At 49.7% G+C, this 22,620-nt stretch overlaps 2 protein-coding genes across 9 annotated transcripts in view; one reads left to right on the top strand and one right to left on the bottom strand.

Moving 5' to 3' along the window:
- Positions 1-2,925, bottom strand: part of PTDSS2 (phosphatidylserine synthase 2) — an 83,860-nt gene extending 80,935 nt beyond the window's left edge. For 2 of the 4 annotated variants that reach the window (XR_004000130.1, XR_004000131.1), the window contains exon 1: positions 2,726-2,904. Coding sequence is in view for 1 of the 4 variants with exons in the window: in XM_030560747.1 (XP_030416607.1) it covers positions 2,726-2,925 (200 nt within the window). In the remaining 3 variants the exon portion in view is untranslated. Of the gene's footprint in view, positions 1-2,725 lie in introns of all 4 variants that reach the window. The other 2 variants (XM_030560747.1, XM_030560750.1) reach the window with 2 other exon arrangements.
- Positions 2,926-13,961: 11,036 nt separating this feature from the next.
- Positions 13,962-22,620, top strand: part of ANO9 (anoctamin 9) — a 41,731-nt gene continuing 33,072 nt past the window's right edge. For 2 of the 5 annotated variants that reach the window (XM_030560751.1, XM_030560754.1), the window contains exon 1: positions 13,964-14,267. In XM_030560751.1, the coding sequence (XP_030416611.1) occupies positions 14,262-14,267 (6 nt within the window). In that variant the 5' untranslated portion in view covers positions 13,964-14,261. Of the gene's footprint in view, positions 14,268-21,935; positions 22,117-22,620 lie in introns of all 5 variants that reach the window. The other 3 variants (XM_030560753.1, XM_030560752.1, XM_030560756.1) reach the window with 3 other exon arrangements.

Consider the following 22,620-nt stretch of genomic DNA (forward strand, 5'->3'; position numbering starts at 1 on the left):
CAATGCCAGAAAAGTTTCCTTTGTTCAGTTTTATGCAATTACTCCTAGTTATACCCCTCTGGTGCCATTCTCTCATTCCCTCATATTACCAAATATCAAACTGGGAGACTAGCAAGACAAAATACAACAAAAAGATTCTGGTTGCAGAGACCACACCCCACTCTATTGTGTCACAATTCTGGACCTTTATTGTAAAGCAGTGGTTTTCAACCTATGGTCTGCAGACCCCTGGGGGTCTATAGACTATGTCTAAAGGGTACGCAAAAGGTTGATGTTCCCATAGAACAGTGGTTTTCAACCTGTGGTCCATAGACTATCTTTAAGATTTCAAAATGGGTCCGCACAACCATCTGAAATTTTTTAGGGGCCCACAAATGAAAAAAGGTTGAAAACCACTGCTGTAAGGGATTACAGACCTGATGGCCTATTTGTTTGACAACAACAGGAAAGAGCTGTGCAGGAGCTACATAAGTTATATTTAATGGTAAGTGTGACTGCGAGGTTAAAGAACTGAGGCCATGTCTACATCTAAAATTTTGCAGCGCTGGTTGTTACAGCTGTATTAGTACAGCTGTATAGGGCCAGCGCTGCAGAGTGGCCACACTTACAGCAACCAGCGCTGCAAGTGGTGTTAGATGTGGCCACACTGCAGCGCTGTTGGGCGGCTTCAAGGGGGGTTCCGGGACCGAGAGAGCAAACCGGGAAAGGAAACCAGCTTCGCCGCGGTTTGCTCTCTCGGTCCCGGAGCCAGCCAGCAAACCGCGGGGAAGGAGACCTGCTTGCTCGGGGTTCCGGGACCGAGAGAGCAAACCGGGAACGCCGCGGTTTGCTCTCTCGGTCCCGGAGCCAGCCAGCAAACCGCGGGGAAGGAGACCTGCTTGCTCGGGGTTCCGGGACCGAGAGAGCAAACCGCGGCGAAGCTGGTTTCCTTTCCCGGTTTGCTCTCTCGGTCCCGGAGCCAGCCAGCAAACCGCAGGGAAGGAGACCTGCTTGCTCGGGGTTCCGGGACCGAGAGAGCAAACCGGGAACGCCGCGGTTTGCTCTCTCGGTCCCGGAGCCAGCCAGCAAACCGCGGGGAAGGAGACCGGCTTGCTCGGGGTTCCGGGACCGAGAGAGCAAACCGGGAACGCCGCGGTTTGCTCTCTCGGTCCCGGAGCCAGCCAGCAAACCGCGGGGAAGGAGACCTGCTTGCTCGGGGTTCCGGGACCGAGAGAGCAAACCGCGGCGAAGCTGGTTTCCTTTCCCGGTTTGCTCTCTCGGTCCCGGAACCCCGAGCAAGCAGGTCTCCTTCCCCGCGGTTTGCTGGCTGGCTCCGGGACCGAGAGAGCAAACCGCGGCGTTCCCGGTTTGCTCTCTCGGTCCCGGAACCCCGAGCAAGCAGGTCTCCTTCCCCGCGGTTTGCTGGCTGGCTCCGGGACCGAGAGAGCAAACCGCGGCGTTCCCGGTTTGCTCTCTCGGTCCCGGAACCCCGAGCAAGCAGGTCTCCTTCCCCGCGGTTTGCTGGCTGGCTCCGGGACCGAGAGAGCAAACCGGGAAAGGAAACCAGCTTGATTACCAGAGGCTTCCTCCTTCCACGGAGGTCAAGAAAAGCGCTGGTGAGTGTCTACATTGCATTACCAGCGCTGGATCACCAGCGCTGGATCCTCTACACCCGAGACAAAACGGGAGTACGGCCAGCGCTGCAAACAGGGAGTTGCAGCGCTGGTGATGCCCTGCAGATGTGGACACTCTCAAAGTTGCAGCGCTGTAACTCCCTCACCAGCGCTGCAACTTTCTGATGTAGACAAGCCCTGAGGCTATGTCTACACTACAGAGACTCTCCCATCAACAAAATTAATCCGCCCCCAACAAGCGGCATTCTCCTACTGACATAGCGCTGTGCACACAACCGCTTATGCTGGTATAATTTATGTCACTCAGGGGGTGGAATATTTACATCCCTGGGTGACAAATTTTGCAGACATAAGTGGCAGCGTAGACATAGGCTGACATTCATCAGGGTGTGTTAGAGAAGAGCTGATTAGATCTATAGGTTTGGGAGCTGAGTGTATCATTCACCGGAAAATGGAGAGAATAAGAGCAGTAAGTAGAGAAGGCATTGGCATCACTCACTAGAAAACACCAGAGTGTCTTTGGGGTTGTGTCAGATACCCCCCTTCTCCACATACCCCAACCATATACCCCCATGCCTTCTAGAAGTAGGTGTATATTAGTGTAACCACCAACCAATCAGTTGCAGAACAGCTTGAATGAAGACGGGGTGCTAGTGGGGGCATGTACACAGGGTGTCAGTCAGTAACTAGACAGAGGGTGAGGGGTAGGGACCCCGGCCACTCCCTGTGGGAAGAGCAGGAGGTGGCACCGGGACCCAGGGCTAAAGCTGCTGGCCAGCACTGGGCTGTAAGGCTCCCTGGGTGTCCTGCAGGGAGGAAGGGGAGTTGGGCGCTGGGGTCAGAGTGCACAGGGGATCCGTGAGTCCCGGGGCAGGGCCTTTATCAGCCGCCCGGGGGGAGGCAGCGCAAGGCCAGTGAGACCCCGGGGACTGGTTAGGGAGAGCGAAGGGGCCAGGCTCGCTCGGGCTCGGGGCTGGGGGGGTTAGGGCGGGCCAGGCTCGCTCCGGCTCGGGGCTGGGGGGGTTAGGGCGGGCCAGGCTCGCTCCGGCTCGGGGCTGGGGGGGTTAGGGCGGGCCAGGCTCGCTCGGGTCCAGGGCGGGGGGGTCTCTCACCAGAAGAAGGTGTTGGTACCGTCGTCGTACACCTCGGACTCGGTGCTGCGGCGGAGCCCGGGGGCGGCGCTGCCGGGAGCCGCGGGCGGCGAGTCTCCGCCGGAGCCCGGGGGCACCTCCATCACCCCGCCGTCGGGCTGCTCCTCCAGGGCGGCCTTGCTGAGCGCCCCGCCGTGGCTCCTCCTCTCCCCGCGCCGCATGGCGTCGCCCCGGCCGGCGGGGCTCAGGCGGCTCCGCGCTCGCCCCCGCTCGGCTCGGCCGGCCCCATCAGCCCGCAGCACCTCACAAGGGACGCCCCCTCGCGCCCCTGCGCACGTAGGTCACCACCCGCCGATACGTGCGTCGTGCGTCAGCCCCTCCTCCCGGGCAGCGACTGCTCTCACTGCGCGTGCGCAGTCCGGGAGGGTTGGGGTCTGGGTCGCCAATTGGGGCCCCTGCGCCTCCGTTCTCTGTCTTGGGTCGTGGCCACAGCAGGGTCATCTGCGCACGCGGCTCTGACTGGACCCTCTCCTGATTGGGTGTTTGGTTGGGGGCGGGGTGCATTCTCTCGGGGCGTGGCTCTGCTTGGCGCAGGGCTGCTGTAGTTGATCCCCGGGGCAGAGGGAGGCTGCAGTACACCAAGGCCTGACTGGGCATGCTCTGCTCTGTGGTTGGCTGCCATCTGGCGTCCCTCAGGCCTCTCCATTGTAAACCCCATCAGACCCCCTGGCCCTGCCTGGGTCACCTGTGCAGGGTGGCTCGGCCTATCCTGTCCCAGCCCTGGTCTGTGCACCATAAGCACTGCCTGGGCCTACGGCCTGAGACTGATTGAGGCTGGAGATGTAAAAAGCGGGGGGAATTCCTGTGCCCTTCCTAGTCACTGATTCTGATGCTAGTGATTTGCAATGAAAAAGGGAGGGGGCACCAAATCTGTGGTGAGGAGGCAGTGGTTCAGGACAGGAGGAGAAGAAAAGCATATCTAATTGAAATGCAGGAGGAATTTTTAGTTGGGTTGAATACAATTACTCAAGATTTTAATTTGGCCAGGCCACTTGAGTTAATATCCCTGTGTTGTCAAACAGGTCGTAGCTCTTTGGGGAATACAAGTTTAGCTTGCGAAATCGGAGACGATCTCAAGCTGCAGGCCAGTGCTTGCCAGATAACATGCTGAAGGAGAAATGCATGAAGACAAAATTGTCATTTTCATTCTCTCCATGGAGATAAGGAAGAGAGAAAAAGAAAACTGAGGAAAGAGGAATTGGGAGACTGTTCTTTTAATAAATTCCAGGAGTGTGGGAGAGTGGTGATCCACTACAGTTCAAGCTGCTTATCTGTTGTGAGGGATGAAGTGATGCATGTATTTCAGACAGAAGAATCTGTACTCTGAAGCATTAATGAGGGCTGTTGTGTATTCTGGTTTGTAAAAACAACAAAAAGCAGCTGTGATGGTATTTTGCACAGTTACCAGCGGTTTTAATTTGCACGTGGACAGCCTAATCAGTTCTAGGTCAACACAGCTGCTTTAGTGACACCATTTTGGGCGTACACCAGTTAAAGTGTCTAGATATAGGGCAACATGGCCCTGTCTGCCCCAAACTCATTGTTCTGTATACGGCAATGCTCTTAATACATCCTCACTTCCTTCAGGGGAGCTGTACATTGAGACCATCTCAGGAGTTTCCTAATCATTGTTCTGTGCATTGCCCTCACTCAGGATCTGATCCAAAGTCAACTGAAATCAATCATCAAATTCAGTGAGCTTTGGATCAGGATCTCAAAGCTCTGCAAATGCAAATACAGGACTAATGTACAGATTCTCAACCAAGGGGTTGTGACCCTCATGCAGGGCATGGACAGGTAGGTTGCCACCATTCTGTCTTGATGCTAGTGAGGAGGGAAGTCCTGAAACAACTTCCTTTCTTTATGGTTACATGGGAGGAGGGCCTTAAACTTTTTTCACATACCATGTCTTTGGATACAATATGGAAGAGATTAGACTAATGCAGGGGTTCTCAAATGGGGGTCAGGACCCTTTGGGGGGTGGCGAGATTATTATATGGGGAGGTACAAGCTGTCAGCCTCCACCCCAAACGCTACTTTACATCCAGCATTTATAATGGTGTTGAATATATAACGTGTTTTTACTTGATGGGGGAGGGGGTCGCACTCAGAGGCTTGCTATTTGAAAGGGGTCACCAGTACAAAAGTATAAGAACCAATGGACTAATGGAGGCCATGCAAAAAGAAGGGAAATAGATCTATGGCATGAAATGGCCACATGATGGCAGCACATGCTAAGCAGTTCTTAACAAGTGCTGAAACTTTGTGACTCAACAAGCTGCATTTGGCTCTGGGGCTGCAGTTTGAATGACACTGCTTTAAAACCATATACTCCAAGAAGTGTTTTAAATCATTCACCTGTACATAAAATGAACTCCAACATGGTCAGCATAGCCACAGTTTTCCTTGCTTGCTTTATGAGCAAAGTCCATGAAATTCACTCAAAAGCAACTTTCCTTCTCCTGGAACTGACACCTCCTCATCAATTATGGGGAGTGGACTATATCCACCCTGTTGGCCCTGCCAACACTGGTTCTCCACTTGTGAGTTAACTCGCTTCTCTTCATGTGTCAGTATAAAAATGACTGCATCTGTAATTTTCACTCTATGCATCTGAAGAAGTGGGTTTTTTACCCACGAAAGCTTATGCTCAAATAAATCTGTTAGTCTTTAAGGTGCCACCAGACTCCTTATAATTTTATGGATACAGACTAACATGACTAGCCCCTGATACTTTATATGTATTGTGTCTTTTGAATAAAATGTTACAATATAACCTTCTACAGTAAGTGGATGATATCTTAATGCTCATTGTTGATCCAGAAAAATCAATTCCACTTACACATAATATGGCAATTCTGAATACTGCATAACCCCTCCCCATATGAAATACTGCCCTTTTCCTGGTTATCCCGTGAGTAATATGGTATAAAGAAGCTTTCACTAGCTACAAGAAATGCCAGTGACTGAAGTTACAATGTATGAGAACCACTACATTTCTGAAAAAAGCAGAGGTCCTAAAAGCATCCTGAATCATTTTTTTCCACTGAGTGTGCTGAATGCAACAGGAACTTTATTAATGAAAGGTTAGTTATTACATTATTATCTGAGGGTAATTAATCACTAGAGTCTGTTTATTTTATGCAAAATGTTTTTCACAGCTTGTCAAGGGAGAGCTTTTGTGTAGTGGTGTAAATTTGGAGTAAGTCTATTGATTTAAATGGATTTACTCTGAATTTATATTGTAATTGCAAATAGAGTTTGGATTAGGACAGGGGAGTGCAAGGATTCTTTCTTCTTCCTCCAGAAATTGTTTAATCTCCCAACTGCCCAGCACTGTGTAATCATATACACCTTTCACAGGCTAGTCCAGATTCTCATCTGGTGTAAATAATCAGCATAACCCCATTGACTTCCGTGGAACTAAATCAATATACTCCAAGTGAGGATTAAGCCTTCTGTGTTTATATCAAGAGGCAGGGCCTATTCCCACTTCCATTAAAATCAACCGAAATGGTCATTGGCCTCAGTGAGCAGAATCAGGCCCTTAATAAGAACATTAACAAAAGAAAGAAAAAGACTCCTGCTTCTCTGAAACAGAACTGCTCCTGTTCCACTATCATTGGAGCACACTAGATGGCGATGTAAGACAGTCCCTTATATTGGGGTAACACTTTTTGTTGTTAAGGTCTAAATTTGTGGCCAGGTTTCTCACACACGCTTTTCTAATTGGATTTTCACTAACTGCTAAGGAACACTAAGAATAACATGCCCAAGAAATATTAGACTCACAGCGGTAGTTTGACATCATTAACTGAAGTTGCTTATCCTGTTCCACCCACTTTGTGCCACTCAGACAGTAGCAGAATCTGGTCCTGTCTGGCTAGCTGACAATTCTTCCCATGTAGGAGAGCTCTCAGCTGGCATAAAGTGGTGTAGCTGGCTTCTATACCAGCTGCTCCAATGCGCACACACACGGGCAATGGGTGTGGAGGAGGCCATGCCTGCACTACACCAGTTCTCATGGAGCGTAAGCTGCAAGACAGACCTTAGCCAGTTGGTGTGAACTAGAGTAGCCCCTACATGTCTCTAACTTATTACTCCTGGGGGGATTCTATGCCACTGCGCATGCACAGAATTTATGTTCCTCACAGAAAAAATGATTTTCTGATGGGGAAGCAAAGGGAATCCACAAAAGCAGTCATGTGACTCTCCCCAGAAGTTTGGTTTGGGTGCCCAGGGCAGCCAGCAGAGAGATAAATCACTGTGGAGCATGGGCGGGACTGGGGAAGAACCGGCTGGTGGTTTCTACCCTGCGCCGGGCTCAGTTGCTAGTCCCGGCTGGGCTGGGGAGCACAGGATTTCCTCTTCCCCTGCACGACCTCTGCGGCCAGGTCTGACACCACCGCCCCGATTTCTCCCCCTGGCTGTAGGAAGCTCTTAAAACTCCCCCCTCATCCCCGCTCTTCCTTGACCCATCACTCCTCAGCTGCAGGGGGCAGGAAGAAATCTCTGTACGGGGAGCTGCTCCCCCCCTCCATCCAACCCCTGTGCATCCAGACACCTTCATGCCCAGACCCTCCCACCGAGCCTCATTCCCTCCCCCCGCACCCAGACCCCCTCCCTGATGAGTCCCATTCCCCCTGTACCTCGACGACCCCAACGAGCCACCTACACTCGGAGACCCCCATCAAGCCCCAAACCACTGCACCTGGATCCCAACCCCACTGAGCCCCATTCCCCCGGTATCTGGACCCCCCAGCATCTGGACCACTCACTGAGCCTGCTACACCCAGACCCCCCTGCTGAGCCCCAACCACTTTAACCTGGATCCCACTGAAGAGTCACATTACCGTTGCACCCAGAACCACCCCTGCCCCACACACAAGAAGTACCTGTGCATCCAGATCCCCCCTGCACCCGGATCCCCCACTGAGCCACCCACACCCAGATTGCCCCACACAGAACACTCTCAACCTACACCTGGGTCCCCCCACACTAAGCCCCTCCACACTTGGGTCCTGCTTTGCTGAGCCTGCCTGCCCACACCTGGTGCACCTGGCACAGAGGGTCAGGGCTCTGTGGTGTTTCTGGGGCAGGCCCTGTCCTTGCGCTGTGTCAGGGTTGGGTGCAGCCTCACTACTGAATCCATGTCCTAGATAGGGGAGTTGCACAGTGATCTCCTGCCTCTGTGCAGCCAGTGGCCTGTGTTACCCAATGCCATGCTGGAGCTTCCACATTTTTTTGACAAATAAAATTGGCAGAATTTTAAAATAATGTGTGCAGAATGCTTACATTTTTGGTGCAGAATGCCTTCAGGATTAACCTTGTGCACTGTGATAATCAGGGATGTGTAATTAGTTCCCCCAGCAACCCAACGGCCCTCTCTTGCACCAGGAAACCATTTGGGCTATAGTTGCTCTCAGTTCCCCTTTTCCATAGGCTAATCTTCCTCTCTTGCCACTCGGCTCATATGTGCAGGAAGGGGTGTAATTTTAATTACTTTCCTGTGAAGTTCCTGTGGATTGAGTTCAGCTCATTAAATATTTTAGTGCCATCCTAAATGTGTGTGCACTGCAGCCTTCTTTCATTGAGAACCCAGGGAGATCATTGGTGGAGAGCCTTGCTGTTCATCAAACTCTTCCATGCGTGTGCGAACTATAGCTCCAGAACACTCAGCACTCAGCCAGATGAAACCAAGATCTTCATCAAGACACTGAAAGATCCTTCTCCTCTCTAAGGTCTATCTCCCTGCTAAACTGTGTCTTCTGACCACCGCCAACTTCTGCACTGGACTGTGCGTGTGAGAAGTAGGGAATCCAGCAGAGTGAGTTTGGTGAATAATGCAGGTGGCAGTTTGTGCCTGGCATGTTGGACATGAAAGAAGAGCACCATCATTTTAATTTGTCATGTTGACTGCTGGAGTAGCTGTGAAAAGAAAGAAACCTGCCACTTTCATAACCTCCAAATTCCTCCAGACTTAAAGAAGAAAAAATGTTTACCCTCTCACGCCACTAGGAGAGATACTGCTTCCAGTAACAGCTCCAAAAACTCAAGCTACATGGATCAGTTGGGAAGAGATGGCATTATCCCACTTCACCGCCATCTGATAACGATCTTGCACCAAGACAGATTAAAGGCTTTTAAGACACACCTGGACTTTGTTCTTCTGATGTAAAGAGAAACATGATCCTTCCTATCAAGTGAAACTGCTGTCCCATTCTTTATCAGCTGTCTGAAAATGTGCAAACACACACACACACACCTTCATCCTATAACCCTGCTGCTATTCTGCCGTTACACACACTAAAGCTTTCACTCCCTTCAATCCCCACAAGATAAGCTCCTGCTTAACTGACTATACACATAGCAGGAAATCTGGAACTCTTCTCTTTTCAGACTTGTGGGCCTGATCCTGATCCTGTTAAAGGCATTTGGCAAAGTTATTGAATGAAATTGACTTTACTGAGTGTAGAGTCAGGCCCTGAAAGTCCTGGCTGTCTCACAAGCCAGAGTGCATCTAGAAATCCCCAACATTGCTTAGGCCTGGTCTATACTAAAAAAATTGGATCGACTTAGCTACAGCGCTCAGGGTTGGTAAAATTTTGTGCATTGCTCACAGTAGTTAGCTTGACCTAACCCCTGGCGTTCAATGGAAGAATTCTTCTGTTGAACTTGCTACTGCCTTTCAGAGATTAACTACATTGATGGAAAACCCCTTCTGTAAATGTAGGAATCATGTACACTACAGCACTGCAGCTATGCCACCAGGGGCATACGCAAGGGGGGCAAGCAGGGGCACAGCCCCCCCTCTAGTAATCATCAGGGGCCCAGAGCTCCTCCAGCCTTGGGGCCACAGTAGTGGGGGACGTGGGAGAAGGAGCACCTCCTGGCCCTGGGGCTGGGAGGAAGGAAGGGTGAGCTCCTGCTGGGCCATGGCAGGAGTGGGGAAGGAAGAGTGAGCTCCTCCTGGGACCAGGAAGGGGAAGGGCACAGAATGTGCCTTTGCGAAAGGGGTCAAAGTTAAATTTCTGCACATGCCCCTGTGTGCCAGTATCGCAGCTGTAGTGTATATAGACCTGAAGAGTTTCACTTTGCCCAGGTCTACACTACACACTTACTGCGCTATAACTATGTTGCTCAGGGGTGTAGAGTTTTACCAACCTTAACCCCCCATGTAGACAGTCACTGGGACGGCTTCTCCCACTGACATAGCTACCGCTTCTTGTTCAGGTGGAGTTATTAAGCCAACGGGAGAGCTCTCTCCTGACAGTGTCTGGTGCAGCTGCGCCAATGTGAGTTTATAGTGTAGACCTGCCCCTTGTGTAGCTTTTGGAACAACATAAAGGAATCCAGATAGGAGGATACTGAGGAGGCTGAAACCTTGTGCTGTAGCGAGGTAGAATGGGGATTTATTCTTGCTCAGTGAAAAAGGAGATTAAAACTCAGAAAACACTTACACATGGTGAGAGGTATGAGAGTGTGGTGTGTACATTTCAAAGCTCCTCCTTCTTCTTCACCCATTCCACCCTGCTCCAAACACAGCATGCAAATACGCCCCTTGTCTTCCGTGCTAACTTCAATAAAAAATTAACATACACTTCAGCCTAAGCTTTCTCTGGGCTTGGCGGGTTCTGGGGCTAGCCCAGCAATTCTCACCCTTTTGTTCTCTGCATCACAGAGATGGGCTTTGAACTCTTTTGGCTTGGAACTACTGTAATAGGCATTCACCTGGTCTGGCAGCCAGGCTGAGTTAGCAGAATAGTTTTGCATCTCTGTGAGGGTACTAACCACAAGAGCTATAACCCAAGGATCAGGTTGAACAGCTATTCAGTATAATATTTCCACCCCTATATATGTGAATGTGCATGTGTGAATGAGAATTATGTGAACTAGTAGGTGGCCAGAGTGAGATAAGTCTTCCAAAAACCACCATCCCCTGACTCCCTGGTCCCCTAAAAGGCTTTCAGGCCCTCTCTGCCACCCAATCACCATCCTGTATTTCAGATGGCACACCTTGCACACAGTGCCATACACTCTAAATACTCAAAATATTTTTTCGGGAACGCGGGCAGAGCATTTCCAGGGAAACGCACTTAATATTAAGTCTGTACAGCTCGTGGTGACATCTCCTTCCATGGGGATTAGAAAGTGCTTTGTTGAAAACAAATGAAAAGATTTCTTTGTCCCTTTTTCCCCCTTCTAGGAAATCTCATACCCCCGCCCTTCCACAATGTATTGGCTTTGTCAGCAGGAGTGGATAAAGGCGGGTCTGGGCCCTCTGCTGGGAGGGGGCCAATGGACTAATAAAGTTGGGTTACCAGGATCATTGGGGGTAAAGAGAAGGGAGCAGGAGGCAGAATTGGCAGGAGAGTGAATCAGGAGTGCCAGAAGCATCTGGGCAAGTGTGGTAGCTTTGATTTGATGGCAGCCTCCTGGTTGGTTTTGATCTGAGTTCCATTTAAACTTAAACCATAACTGCTTTTCACAGGCTAGAGGGGGAAAGTTTTGTGGGAGCCCCTGGTTCAAATATTGGCAGCGTGTCACTGTTCACTTATGATTTAAAGTCACTGATAACTATTGCTTTAAAATGCTCCATATAGCATATCAAATAAAATCTGACATAATACAGCAGGAAGCAGCCAGATTATCAGCCTGGCCATGTGAGGGTGATCAGAGCTTCACTCAGAGACACAGGGGACAGCAGGAGATTTCCACAGCTTTGAAATTCTGTAATTTTTTCACATTACACAAAAAGTCCATTAAAAAAATACAAAGACAGATTCTCAACTGGTATCAATCAGCAAAAGTCCACTGAGTTCAGTGGGGACTACACTGACTTAAACCAGCGGAGGATCGGGCCCACCCAACACACTTTAAAAGAGCTGTGGAAGTCTACTGCTGTTCCCAGTGTCCCTAGCTGCAGCTCTGATTTTTCTGGCCTGATGCATGCCAACAGACTGCAGGCCTGGGATTTGCCCAGCTTCCCAGTCCTACTGATGGAGCGTTGGGACCATTTTTGACATGTTGTTTTATTGTTTCCTTCTTTTCCCCGACTCAGTGAACTTGTCTACAATCATTGGACAGGAATAAAAATGATTTCCTTTAAGCAGGGGAAATTTGAAGCCAGTTCAAATCCTCCAATTACCGCTTATCTCTTTCCCTTCTTACCTCCGGGGCCTGGCCCACCATTCCTTCCCCTCCGCGGCTCCTGGAGAATGAGAGGAAGCTTTCTGAGGCTTTGTTGGAGCAGCTCAGACCGCCTACTGCTGGCTGGAGCAGTGGAATGGAGAAAGGGGCAGTGGGGGGCCCAGAGAAAGTCAGGACCAAAGCTGCAACCTACCTTCAGGGGAGGTCCCCAGAGCATCCCATTTGCAGGAAAGTCCCAAGTTTAACATGGCACCATAGGTCTGCTGCTGTCCGAGTCTGCTAATGAAGAAGGGAGGGGAAGAAAAAGCCAGGAGGACTGAGTCTCTCCAAGGATAACTGAGAGAGGCGGAGGGTAAGTGAGAGTGTTTGGTGGAGTGGGGGTGTGCGCGGCAAGAATGATTAAGAGGGTGGGGCCAGAAGACAGAATGATGGGTGTATGGGTGGGAAGAAGTAGAGGGTGAATGATGGCTGGGGAGGATGGAGAGTGAGTGAGGGGACAGGTTAGAAGAAAGACTGAATGAGGAATTGATGGGGTGAGAAAAGGGAGAGAGGGATGGGACAGATGAGCGAGTGTGGGAAGGGAAAAGAGACTGGAGGAGGAGAGGAGGAGAGACAGAGGGTCCAATCCAATTCCCTCTAAGGACAATGGAAAGTCTCCCTTTAGGAGTTGGATCAGGCCTTGAAAGAGCATGGGTGAAAATGGGGAAGACCTATAGACTGTGAGCTCATTGGGGCAGGGACCTTCCTTTAGTTCTGTGTTTGTGCAGTGCCTGGCACAATGGGGTCCTGGTCCACCACACTGCAGTACAAATACATAACAAAATACCAATACACCTCTACTTTGATATAACGCTGTCCTCAGGAGCCAAGAAATCTTACCGCGTTATAGATGAAACTGCCTTATATCGAACTTGCTTTGAGCCACCTGAGTGTGCAGCCCCCTCCCATCCTGGAGCACTGCTTTACCGCGTTATATCTGAATTTGTGTTATATCGGGGTAGGGCCGTACTAATACAGAATCTGCAGGCACAGAAAGAAAGGCCAGGGTAAGGGGTGAGATGGAGGGAAAGAACAGGGAAGTCCGAACCATTATTACTTGTTAGAGAAACATGTGAGTCTGGAGAAGAGAAGACTGAGAGGGGACATAACGGTTTTCAAGTACAGGAAAGGTTGTTACAAGGAGGAGGGAGAAAAATTGTTCTTCTTAACCTCTGAGGATAGGACAAGAAGCAATGGGCTTAAATTGCAGCAAGGGCAGTTTAGGTTGGACATTAGGAAAAACTTCCTAACTGTCAGGATGGTTAGGCACTGGAATAAATTGCCTAGGGAGGCTGTGGAGTCTCCATCATTGAAGGTTTTTAAGAACAGGTTGGACAAAGACTAGTCAGGGACAGTCTTTCTAGGTAATACTAGTCTTGCCTTGAGTGCTGGGGACTGGACCAGGTCACCTATCGAGGTCCCTTCCAGTCCTACATGTCTCTGATTCTCTGAATGAGGGAAAACAGTCGCTGAAAACCCAGAGGAAGAGCTACAGCAAGGCCTAGGGACAGAAGGAAGCAGGGGAAGAGCACAGGGCAGGCGACAGAGGAAAGGAGGAAGCCAAGGACTGGGGCCTAGGGGGCTTAGGGCACAATAGTAGCTACTAATCCAATCCAAGAGGAACAAAATGGGACAGGCTGGAACGGAGGGGATGAGGGCCGCGTTCCTCTGGCTAGTGCCTGCTCCCCTTCATGACAGCGGGGCCCACCTTCAGCAAACCTGGCCACTGACTGGGTGCCCAACTTAACAGGCCTGGGGGAAATCCTGGCCCCATGGAAATCAATGGCAAAACGCTCCTTGACCTCAGCGGGGCTAGGGCTTGACGCCTGGAGTCAGGTTCTCCCAAGGGCTGAGCCCTGCCTGCTGCTGCTGAAGTCGGGGTGGGGGGCGCTTGGTGCTCAGCACCCAGGAAAATCAGCCCCCCCTCCACAAGACAGGAGGTTCCCCCGCTGGAAGTGGTGGGTGGGACCGTGAGCACCCGGCTCCCCAGGGCAGCCACACGCAGCTGGCGAGCGGCGGCAGGGCCTTGCCACTCCCCATCCTCACGCCCCCGGCAGGTGCAGGAGAAGACAGCTCCCTTCCTGCCTCAAACCTCGCCGCGCCGCGCCGCGCCGCGGGAGGCTGCGTCCACGCCCGGGAGGAGGGAGAGCCTGGCGCTGCTGCGGAGCCCCTGGGAAACCGATGAGACTGAGGAAGGGACACCGAGCCCAGCCCGCTGTTCCCTCTCGCAGCCCGGGCTCCGCGATCCGCACAGCCCTGCTCCGTGTCTCGGGAGAGGGGAGACTAGTTCTGTTCCGGGCCCTCCACCATGCAGGTAAGACCGCTCGGCGCCTGTTGTTCAAAGTCTCTGGACCTTGTAAAGTCCGATCCGATTCTCAATCCAGCTTCACACCCCGCCATCCTCCAGTCCCCGGAGCAACGCGATCCGCTCTGGGAACGCATCCCGCAAACGGAGTTCCCCTTTCCCGGCACTCCGTGGCATGACAGTTTCACGGTTTCCCAGGGCATCTCCCCAGAGCTGTTGGGCGATCTAGCTCCCCAACGGTGCCGAGCAGTTTTGCTTACAGGCTCCACTTACGTTCAAGTGATGTGGGGTTTGCTGGGGGGGGAGGGGGAATCAAAGAAAGAAAGGAGGGATGGGAAGCAATCACTGGCCTCTAGAGAAATACATTTTATTGAACCTTGGCCTCAGCTCTTCAATGCAGAGCTCTGCTGACTTCTGTGCAGAGTCGCCCATTTACATCAGCGGAGGATCTGGCCCTGGAGCTTTTAAGAAGCTGCTGAAACACGCTAAAGTGAGGGGGAAAGGTCCACTTAGCTAAAAGGAGAAGTTAGGTGTTTTGTTTCTGTAGAAAAAGAAAGAAAGAAAGAAAGAAAGAAAGAAAGAAAGAAAGAAAGATCAGGCATTTTCCTTAGTCCAAAACAACTCTTGGAATCTCCCAAGAAGACGGGAATGAATGGGAAATATACAAATGTATTATGGGTCAATTCAACTGAAGTTTCCTCAGAGTTTGGAATTTCTTGAGGCTGAGTGGAGGTCAGTGTGGTGATAAGCTGTTTGTTGCAAATGATTCTTAAAGATCAGAGACATTCATTTTCATTGTGACATTCGGGTACCAAAACAGCCATAAACCACCCTGAATGTAAAGGAAAAAATAAATAAATGGGACCTAATAATCCTATAGACTTCACTCACGTGAATAGCCCTTATCAGTGTAGTGTGAGCAGTCCTATGGGCCTACGCACAGGAGCTCTGTGGTCTATAGCAAGGTGATGGACCCTCCTGAGCATCCTCTGAAGGCCAGTGGTAGATGTGCTAGAGATAATGTAGATGTGGTACATATGAAAGGAGGATGCCTGCTAGTGTTTGTAGGGAGGTCCTACAGAGAACACTTCAACCTTCCTGGCCACACAGTAGCAGATCTTAAGGTGGCCATACTGCAGCAAAAAAACTTCAGGACCAGACTTCAAAGAAAAACTGCTGAGCTTCAGTTCATCTGAAAATTTGACACCATCAGCTCAGGATTAAACAAAGACTGCGAATGGCTAGCCAACTACAAAACCAGTTTCTCCTCCCTTGGTTTTCACACCTCAACTGCTAGAACAGGGCCTCATCCTCCCTGATTGAACTAACCTCGTTATCTCCATCTTGTTTCTTGCTTGCATATATATACCTGCCCCTGGAAATTTCCACTACATGCATCCAACGAAGTGGGTATTCACACACAAAAGCTCATGCTCCAAAACGTCTGTTAGTCTATAAGGTGCCACAGGATTCTTTGCACCTTGGAGGAGAATGATGTTTCAGGATTCTGCAGATGGCGCTTGTGCAGGTTAAAGCTAATAGTGAGGTAGAGGGATTACATATTTCCTCACCTTCTCCCAGGTCGTGGAGCTGTTCAGCTGCTCTTCCAATATAGGTAGAGCCTTACCAAATTCAGGGTTAATTTTGGTCAATTTCACAGTCATGGGATTTTAAAAATCGTAAATGTCATGATTTCAGCTATTTAAATCTGGCATATCACAATGTTGTAATTGTAGGGGTCCCGACCTAAAAAGGAGTTGTGGTTTTTGTTTTTGTTTTGCCGTACTGTTATCCTTACTTCTGTACTGCTGTTGGCAGCGGCGCATCCTTCAGAGCTGGGCAGCCAGAGGGTGGTGGCTGCTGGCCGGGAGTCCCACTCTGAAGGCAGAGCTGCTGCCAGCAGCAAGGCAGAAGTAAGGATGGGGAAGTATGGTATTGCCACCCTTGCTTTTGTGCTGCTCTTGATGGGGTGCTGCATTCAGAGCTGTGCACCCAGCCAACAGCCACCACCCTCCGGCTGCCCAGCTCTGAAGGCAGCGCAGAAGTAAGAGTGGCAATACTGTGACCCCCCCCAAAATAATCTTGCGACCCCTCTGCAACTCCCTTTTGGGTCAGGACCCCCAGTTTGAAAAATGCTGGTCTCCCCTGTGAAATCTGTATAGTGTATGGTAAAAGCACACAAAAGGCCAGATTTCACGAGAGGAGACCAGATTTCACAGTCCGTGACACGTTTTTTCATGGCTGTAAATTTGTTAGGGTCCTAAATATGGGGCAGGGAAGAGATACAATAGCTTCTGTTAAAGGCAGGAATTAGGGCCAAAATTTTACACAGATCTTAGCCAATTCAGAATTATGATTGCCACAGCCACCTTAATCCAACCTCCTCAAATGCTCATAGGGCCAAATCCTGGGTCCCTCTCTGGCTGCATTGTGCTGTTTCAGCTACATAAAGCACCCCTAGAGTTAGTTTAACCGACTCCTTGAGGATTCCCCTGTGCAAAGAGTGTATCTGGTGGTGTGATAGCTTGTCCTGGTTCTGGTCCCCCGGTATGGGAGGCGGTGTCCAGGGAAAGGATTATAATGGCCCCTTAGCCAACCAGGGCAAGCTAGAGCAACTTGAAGGTTGCTCTGACTTGTGCTGGAGATCCAGGCTGATGCAGGACAGCCCCAGTAACTGAGGCTTAAAGCCATCTTTGTATTTGCCTTGGTCTTGTGCTAAGCACAGCTTGGCTGGGACAGGAAGAGATGGGAAGAAGTTTTTTCCACTAATCAGCCAGCTCCAGAGAGGATCAGGTACAGTATTAATGAATTGTTTTCAGCAATCGGCGTTTCATTAATTTGTGAATACATTTTTGTCATTATTCAACCAGCTCTGCTGGATATGGAGTTACCTGTAATGCCTGTTGAATATGCATATGTGCAATGTGAACAAATTATTGTTGCTGTGGAAACCATAATGAACACTCCCCTTACAGCAAAATGCAGAAAGTGTGTGTTAAATGGAGGATGGCCTGGATAGACTTGGGGAGGGCAAGATCTGTCAAAGGGAGGATTGTTAGGTCCTCGCCACCCTGGAGGAAGCGTGTTGGAGACAGGGCATGCTGCACAAGCCATTAGGGTTGGAGCTGTGGAACAGCTCCGCCCCCTTGGGCAAGCATTCCTCCCACAGCCCTCCATATCTGGCCATTCCCAGCCCATCTATTCCGGTTGGCAATGAGGCTAGAGTTAGCCCAAAGTGCACATAGTATTTGATTTGCTATTTATTGATTATTTCTAGACTGACTAATTTAGCAGGAAACTGATGCCTGGGGCATTTCCCACTCTAAGCTGCTTGTAAGGCCTCGGAAACATGCGTCTGCCCTAACTGGGAGTGTAAATACCTGGAAAAGTTCTCTGATGTCATTCTGTTAATGTAAAACTTCTCTGAGCCATGGGATGCCATGATTCAGGTGTGACTCCGGAAAAACAGATGCACAGCAGCTGATCAGGAGCCAGGGCTGCGGGGATAGATTAGGCTGTCCCACTGAAATAGCCTTCAGGCAGCTTGGGAGAGGGCCAGTGGAAGAAAGGCAGCCAGAAGGAGTGGGGCAAGAGGGAATCAGAGAGGGAAGCCTGAACAAAGGAAGTAAGACAGAGGGATGGCTACACTAGCCTTTTCCACTTAACGTTGCTCACCATTCCTGGCCCTGCTAGAGCTGCACCAGTGGCAGAAATGTAGAGCGCCACTGTAAACAGGCCACAGCTGTTTTTCTATTATCTAACCCTGCTCAGAGCATATCTAGACACATGGTGGCCAGCATATCTGTAGCGACCAGCCCCTCGTTTGTGCACCCATTGGTGCAGCTGAAACGTTGGTCCACGCAGTGGAGTATCTTAGCAAAATATGTCTCACAGAGATAAGGCTGAGAGGGAACCAGAGAAGGTGAGCCTTAGAGATGCAGCAGCTTAGAGTGGGCCAGATGCATCAGGCAACTCTCAGATGGTGTGAAGACACTGCAGTGCTCCTATGCTCCCCTTCTCCCTTGTCTGGTACAGGGATTGTGGTGGAATAAAGAGGCACGTTTCTAGGGCTCCTGCATGCCGTGGCACTCCCAATGTCTACTGGCAGCCAGTGCAAGCTGGAGCAGCCTTCAGGCTGCTATAACTTGCAGCATGGGAACCAGACTGGTGCAGAGCAGCTTGAGGATCCGGGAGGCACAAAGAGGGCTTAAAGCTCTTCTCACCCCTCCCCTGTATTTTCTAGGGGTTAAAGCTGAGGTTTGTCTGCCAGTTACTCTTGAGCTCTGTTCCCAACTGTGCCACTAATTCACTGTGTGGCCTAAGGGAGGGCTGTAGTGGCAATTTCAGGGCTCCAAGAGCTCCCTGCGAGCACTGTGGGAAGGCAGGAGGAGGTCGGGGGAGGGAGGTCTGTGCTTTGAAGCCAGTAAATGCAGGGGCATGCGCATATGTAGTCAAAGTCAGGTAGTGCCCTCTTGTCCACTCCTCAAACACCAGAGCATCAGCTGTGTTATAGGGCACAGAGCCTCAGTTACAGGAGCTGCCCCAGTGGCATAGTGGGCAGACGAGTTCTTCTGGTTCTAGCACACGGGCTGAGTGCTGCTTATGCAAGCAAGTGTGAGGTAAGATTCCAGTTCCAATCACTGAGTGGAGGACCAGGAAGTTAGAGAACATTAACAAGGAAGGAACTGAAAGTTTCATGTGGAATAAGGGAGGAACTTCAATGCTTGTATTGCTGAAACCTCCCTCACGTTCATCTGAGCAGTGCGGTTTCAGTTTTAAATGGTTCTGTAATCCCAGGTCACGCATCCCAGGTCATTCATTAGCAACTTGAGTTGTTTGCACACGGATCCCGACTGAGAGTCATCAATATGCAGGAGGCAGATCTGCTGGCCAGGATTCATCGTGAGAGCACATATACAGACCGGTAATTAGTCCAGCAGAAGCTCCTGAATTTGAGCCTCGTTAATTTGCCAGATATGTCACAAGCCATCCCAGTTTAACGATTGCGGACAGTGATGGCAAGCAGCTGTCTATGACTGATGCTTTCCACTGCTGAGTGAGTCTGCAGTCATTGCTATTGGACCAGCTCTTCCATTCTGAATGGCTCCCTCAGCCCTTCAAGCCTTTGCTTCTGGCTGCTCTTTCATTGCCTCAACAAACCTGATGTTGTGACAAATGAGCAACTCAGCATAAACAAGAGATGGAAGCAGAAGCCAGGGGCTGCTCCACCGACGTCAGTGGAGTTGTACTTGCTCACACCACGTCTGGGTTTGGTGCCCAGATTTTTGTGGAAGCATTTCTGAAAGTATCAGTAGTTCATGGAAGGGGTAAATTCTTCTCCTTTACATTGGTGTGATCACATGGAGGCCAATGGGATTGCAGTGGTGCAAGTGAGAGCAGATTTAGACCAGCAGTGTCAACCATAATTGTAAGGCCCATCAGAAAGAGCGTAGGGCCTCTGAGGTGGGATTTTGGTTCAGATCTAAGTCCTGAACTTTCTGGGGGAGGTTCTGAATCCAGACCTGAATTTCACAAATGGCTCCTGTCTTTATACACACTGAAACCAAAACCCTAGATCAGGGATCGGCAACCTTTCACAAGTGCTGTTCCGAGTCTTCATTTATTCACTCTAATTTAAGGTTTCGCGTGCCAGTCATACATTTTAATGTTTTTAGAAGGTCTCTTTCTATAAGTCTATAATATATAACTAAACTAGTGTTGTATGTAAAGTAAATAAGGTTTTTAAAATGTTTAGGAAGCTTCATTTAAAATTAAATTAAAATGCAGAGGCCCCCGGACCGGTGGCCAGGACCCAGGCAGTGTGAGTGCCACTGAAAATCAGCTCTCGTGCTGCCTTCGGCACACATGCCATAGGTTGCCTACCCCTGCCCTAGATCTAAACTCTGCTGAACCTTGGAGCATTTGAAATGCAGATTGCAATTTTGTCATTTGAGCCCCTGGCTAGTTTTTTAAGATCCCTTTGACCATACCCCTATCAAACAAGCTATGGTTTGCTGCAGAGGTGGTATGTGTGCAGTAAAGAACCCCTATACCACAGAGCTGTAAGAAACTGGCCATGCATTATGTACTGAACATGCAGCCAGACTAGGTTGATCTGCTCCTCTTCTATTTCCTGCACACTTCCAGAAGTGACACTGCTTTCGAGGACATTGAGTATTAATCGAATGCACTTTGTCTTTGAAGGCATGAAGGTGATGGATTTAGTTTACCTTTGAATGAATTCATCCCCTGCTATCCCTAATTAGGGCTTTGAATGGTGACACCCAAGTATGCGTGAATCATTCTGCAGAGGAGCAAATACCTGTTTTTCTGCCAAGCATAATGTTAGTGCTGTAACTTGTCAATACTTCACAGTGTCTTTCAGAGTGTGGAGATACTCACATGGACGCTGAAGCATGGTAGGCAATCTGCCTGTTTTGCTCGATCTCTGGATAGTGCAGCTACCCCTGCTTCTCACTTTCACAATTTAAAATAAACATCAAAGACTGTCTTGCTGCTCAGGGCTGTGGACTCATCAGTGAGAAAAGCGCATTAACTGCCACTGTGCTCAGGAGTTTGCTTGCAGATTTCCTTCTGCACATCACAGACAATGCATCAAATCACTTCTTTAGCCCTGCCTCTCGAAGGCAGACCAATCCCAGTCATATCCTGCTGTAAATAAACACAGATCCATGAAGCTTTGCTTATTTAAAGTACCTGAGAATATGGCCTCGATTCTTACCACCACTCCTATTTTCAGGTTCCCATATGCCAAAAGGATCCATAAGATTTGCTTAACTAACCAGACGTTAGATAAATCTGGTATATGGAGGGCAAACTTCTCCTCTCAGGTCTGTGTGGCAGTACTCAGCCTGGGTGTGCTGCTCTCTGTATGGGCCTGATCCAACGCCCATTGGAGGCAATGAGACTCTTTCCATTAACTTTCATGGGTTTTGACCCAGGCTGCACATATCACTGAGAGGTCCATTTAGAATTTCCTCTCTCTCCATACTGCAGCCAGTGGTAGATGCACATGTCAGGTGCTCAGCAGGCAGAAGCCCAGCAAATCTGAGAGGAGAATTTTGCCCCACCTCTTCAGAACAAGTGATCACAGATTTTCTCCAAGGTTGGCCCTGTCCCCTTATCAGAAGCGAGCCATGTGAGCCTCAGATTGTGCTTCACTCAGTTCTTTCATAAAGGTTTACAATGACCTTCCCGCCGTGACTGAAAACAAATGCCATTCTCTGGCTATGCACTCTTCTTCCTTAAGAGCAGCACCACTCAAACACACATTGCAGCCAAGTTTCCAGTTGGCCTCTTTGTTTCCACCTTCACATCTAAGCTGTCTGCCCAGCTTGAAACACTGTCACAATGACCAGTCTGAGGCTGTGCTGGAAAACAAATGTGGTGCACTACAAGACATTGACTGGTGCAGGGAGCCACATGCTGTTAGACGACATCTGGGGCCAGATCCTCAGCTGGCATAAATTGGCACAGTTCAGTTGAAGTTAACAGAACTCTGCTGATTTACACCAGCCAAGGAGCTGGAGGTTCCTTTCCTGATTTTCCCAGGTTGTTTTGGGAGGGGCTGCATCTCTGGACCCCTGCTGGCCTTTTCAAGGTTATTAAAGGGTTTGATAATGATCCATCATGGTTTTCTCTTTCCCTGCTATGTAGACTCACAAATATCTCAGGCCACAAGAAGCAAGAGCCACTGGCAGCTTATGAACAGCGTGTGCTAATCATCACACTATTGACTAGGAGCTGCTGAAGCTGGTTATATTTTCCCTAGAGATGCTGTACACTTGCAGTCCTTAAGGAAGGTTACAAATGTAAAGTCTACAGGACAGAACACAGTGTGAGTGACTCTGTCTCTAGCTCTGGTCACCTTGCCCTGAAACTAACCCTCTCCCCGCATGGCATTATAATATATGAGAATACTTAGCCTCTGTGCAGTGCTTTGCACTTCAAAAGCTCAGTGCAACCACTAACTCATCCTCAGAACACTCCAGTGATGTGAGAAAATATTACTGTCACCCCAGCTGAGATGGAAATGTTCAGTGACTTCCTCAAGGCCAGATGGCAGTCAGTAACAGAGAGTTAGTATTCAGAAGCCTCTATCTGCCAACTTGTGCTTCCTCTCCCCACTACCACACATGCTGCAGGCCAATTAAAGCCAGCCTCTACGGTCAATTATATCCTCAATCACACCTGTACAACCTGATTGTCTTCAGATTCTGCCCCCAGCAACACCTGTCCAGCCCTCTTGCTTCCAAGGGTTTTTCTTGCACACGAGGAAAGTGGCAAGCAATTCTCTTAATGATACACAAGCAGGAAGAGAATCCAGCTCACTCCTCTCTCT

The sequence above is a fragment of the Gopherus evgoodei genome, chromosome 4 (assembly GCF_007399415.2).
Source record: "Gopherus evgoodei ecotype Sinaloan lineage chromosome 4, rGopEvg1_v1.p, whole genome shotgun sequence".
NCBI lineage: Eukaryota > Metazoa > Chordata > Testudines > Testudinidae > Gopherus > Gopherus evgoodei.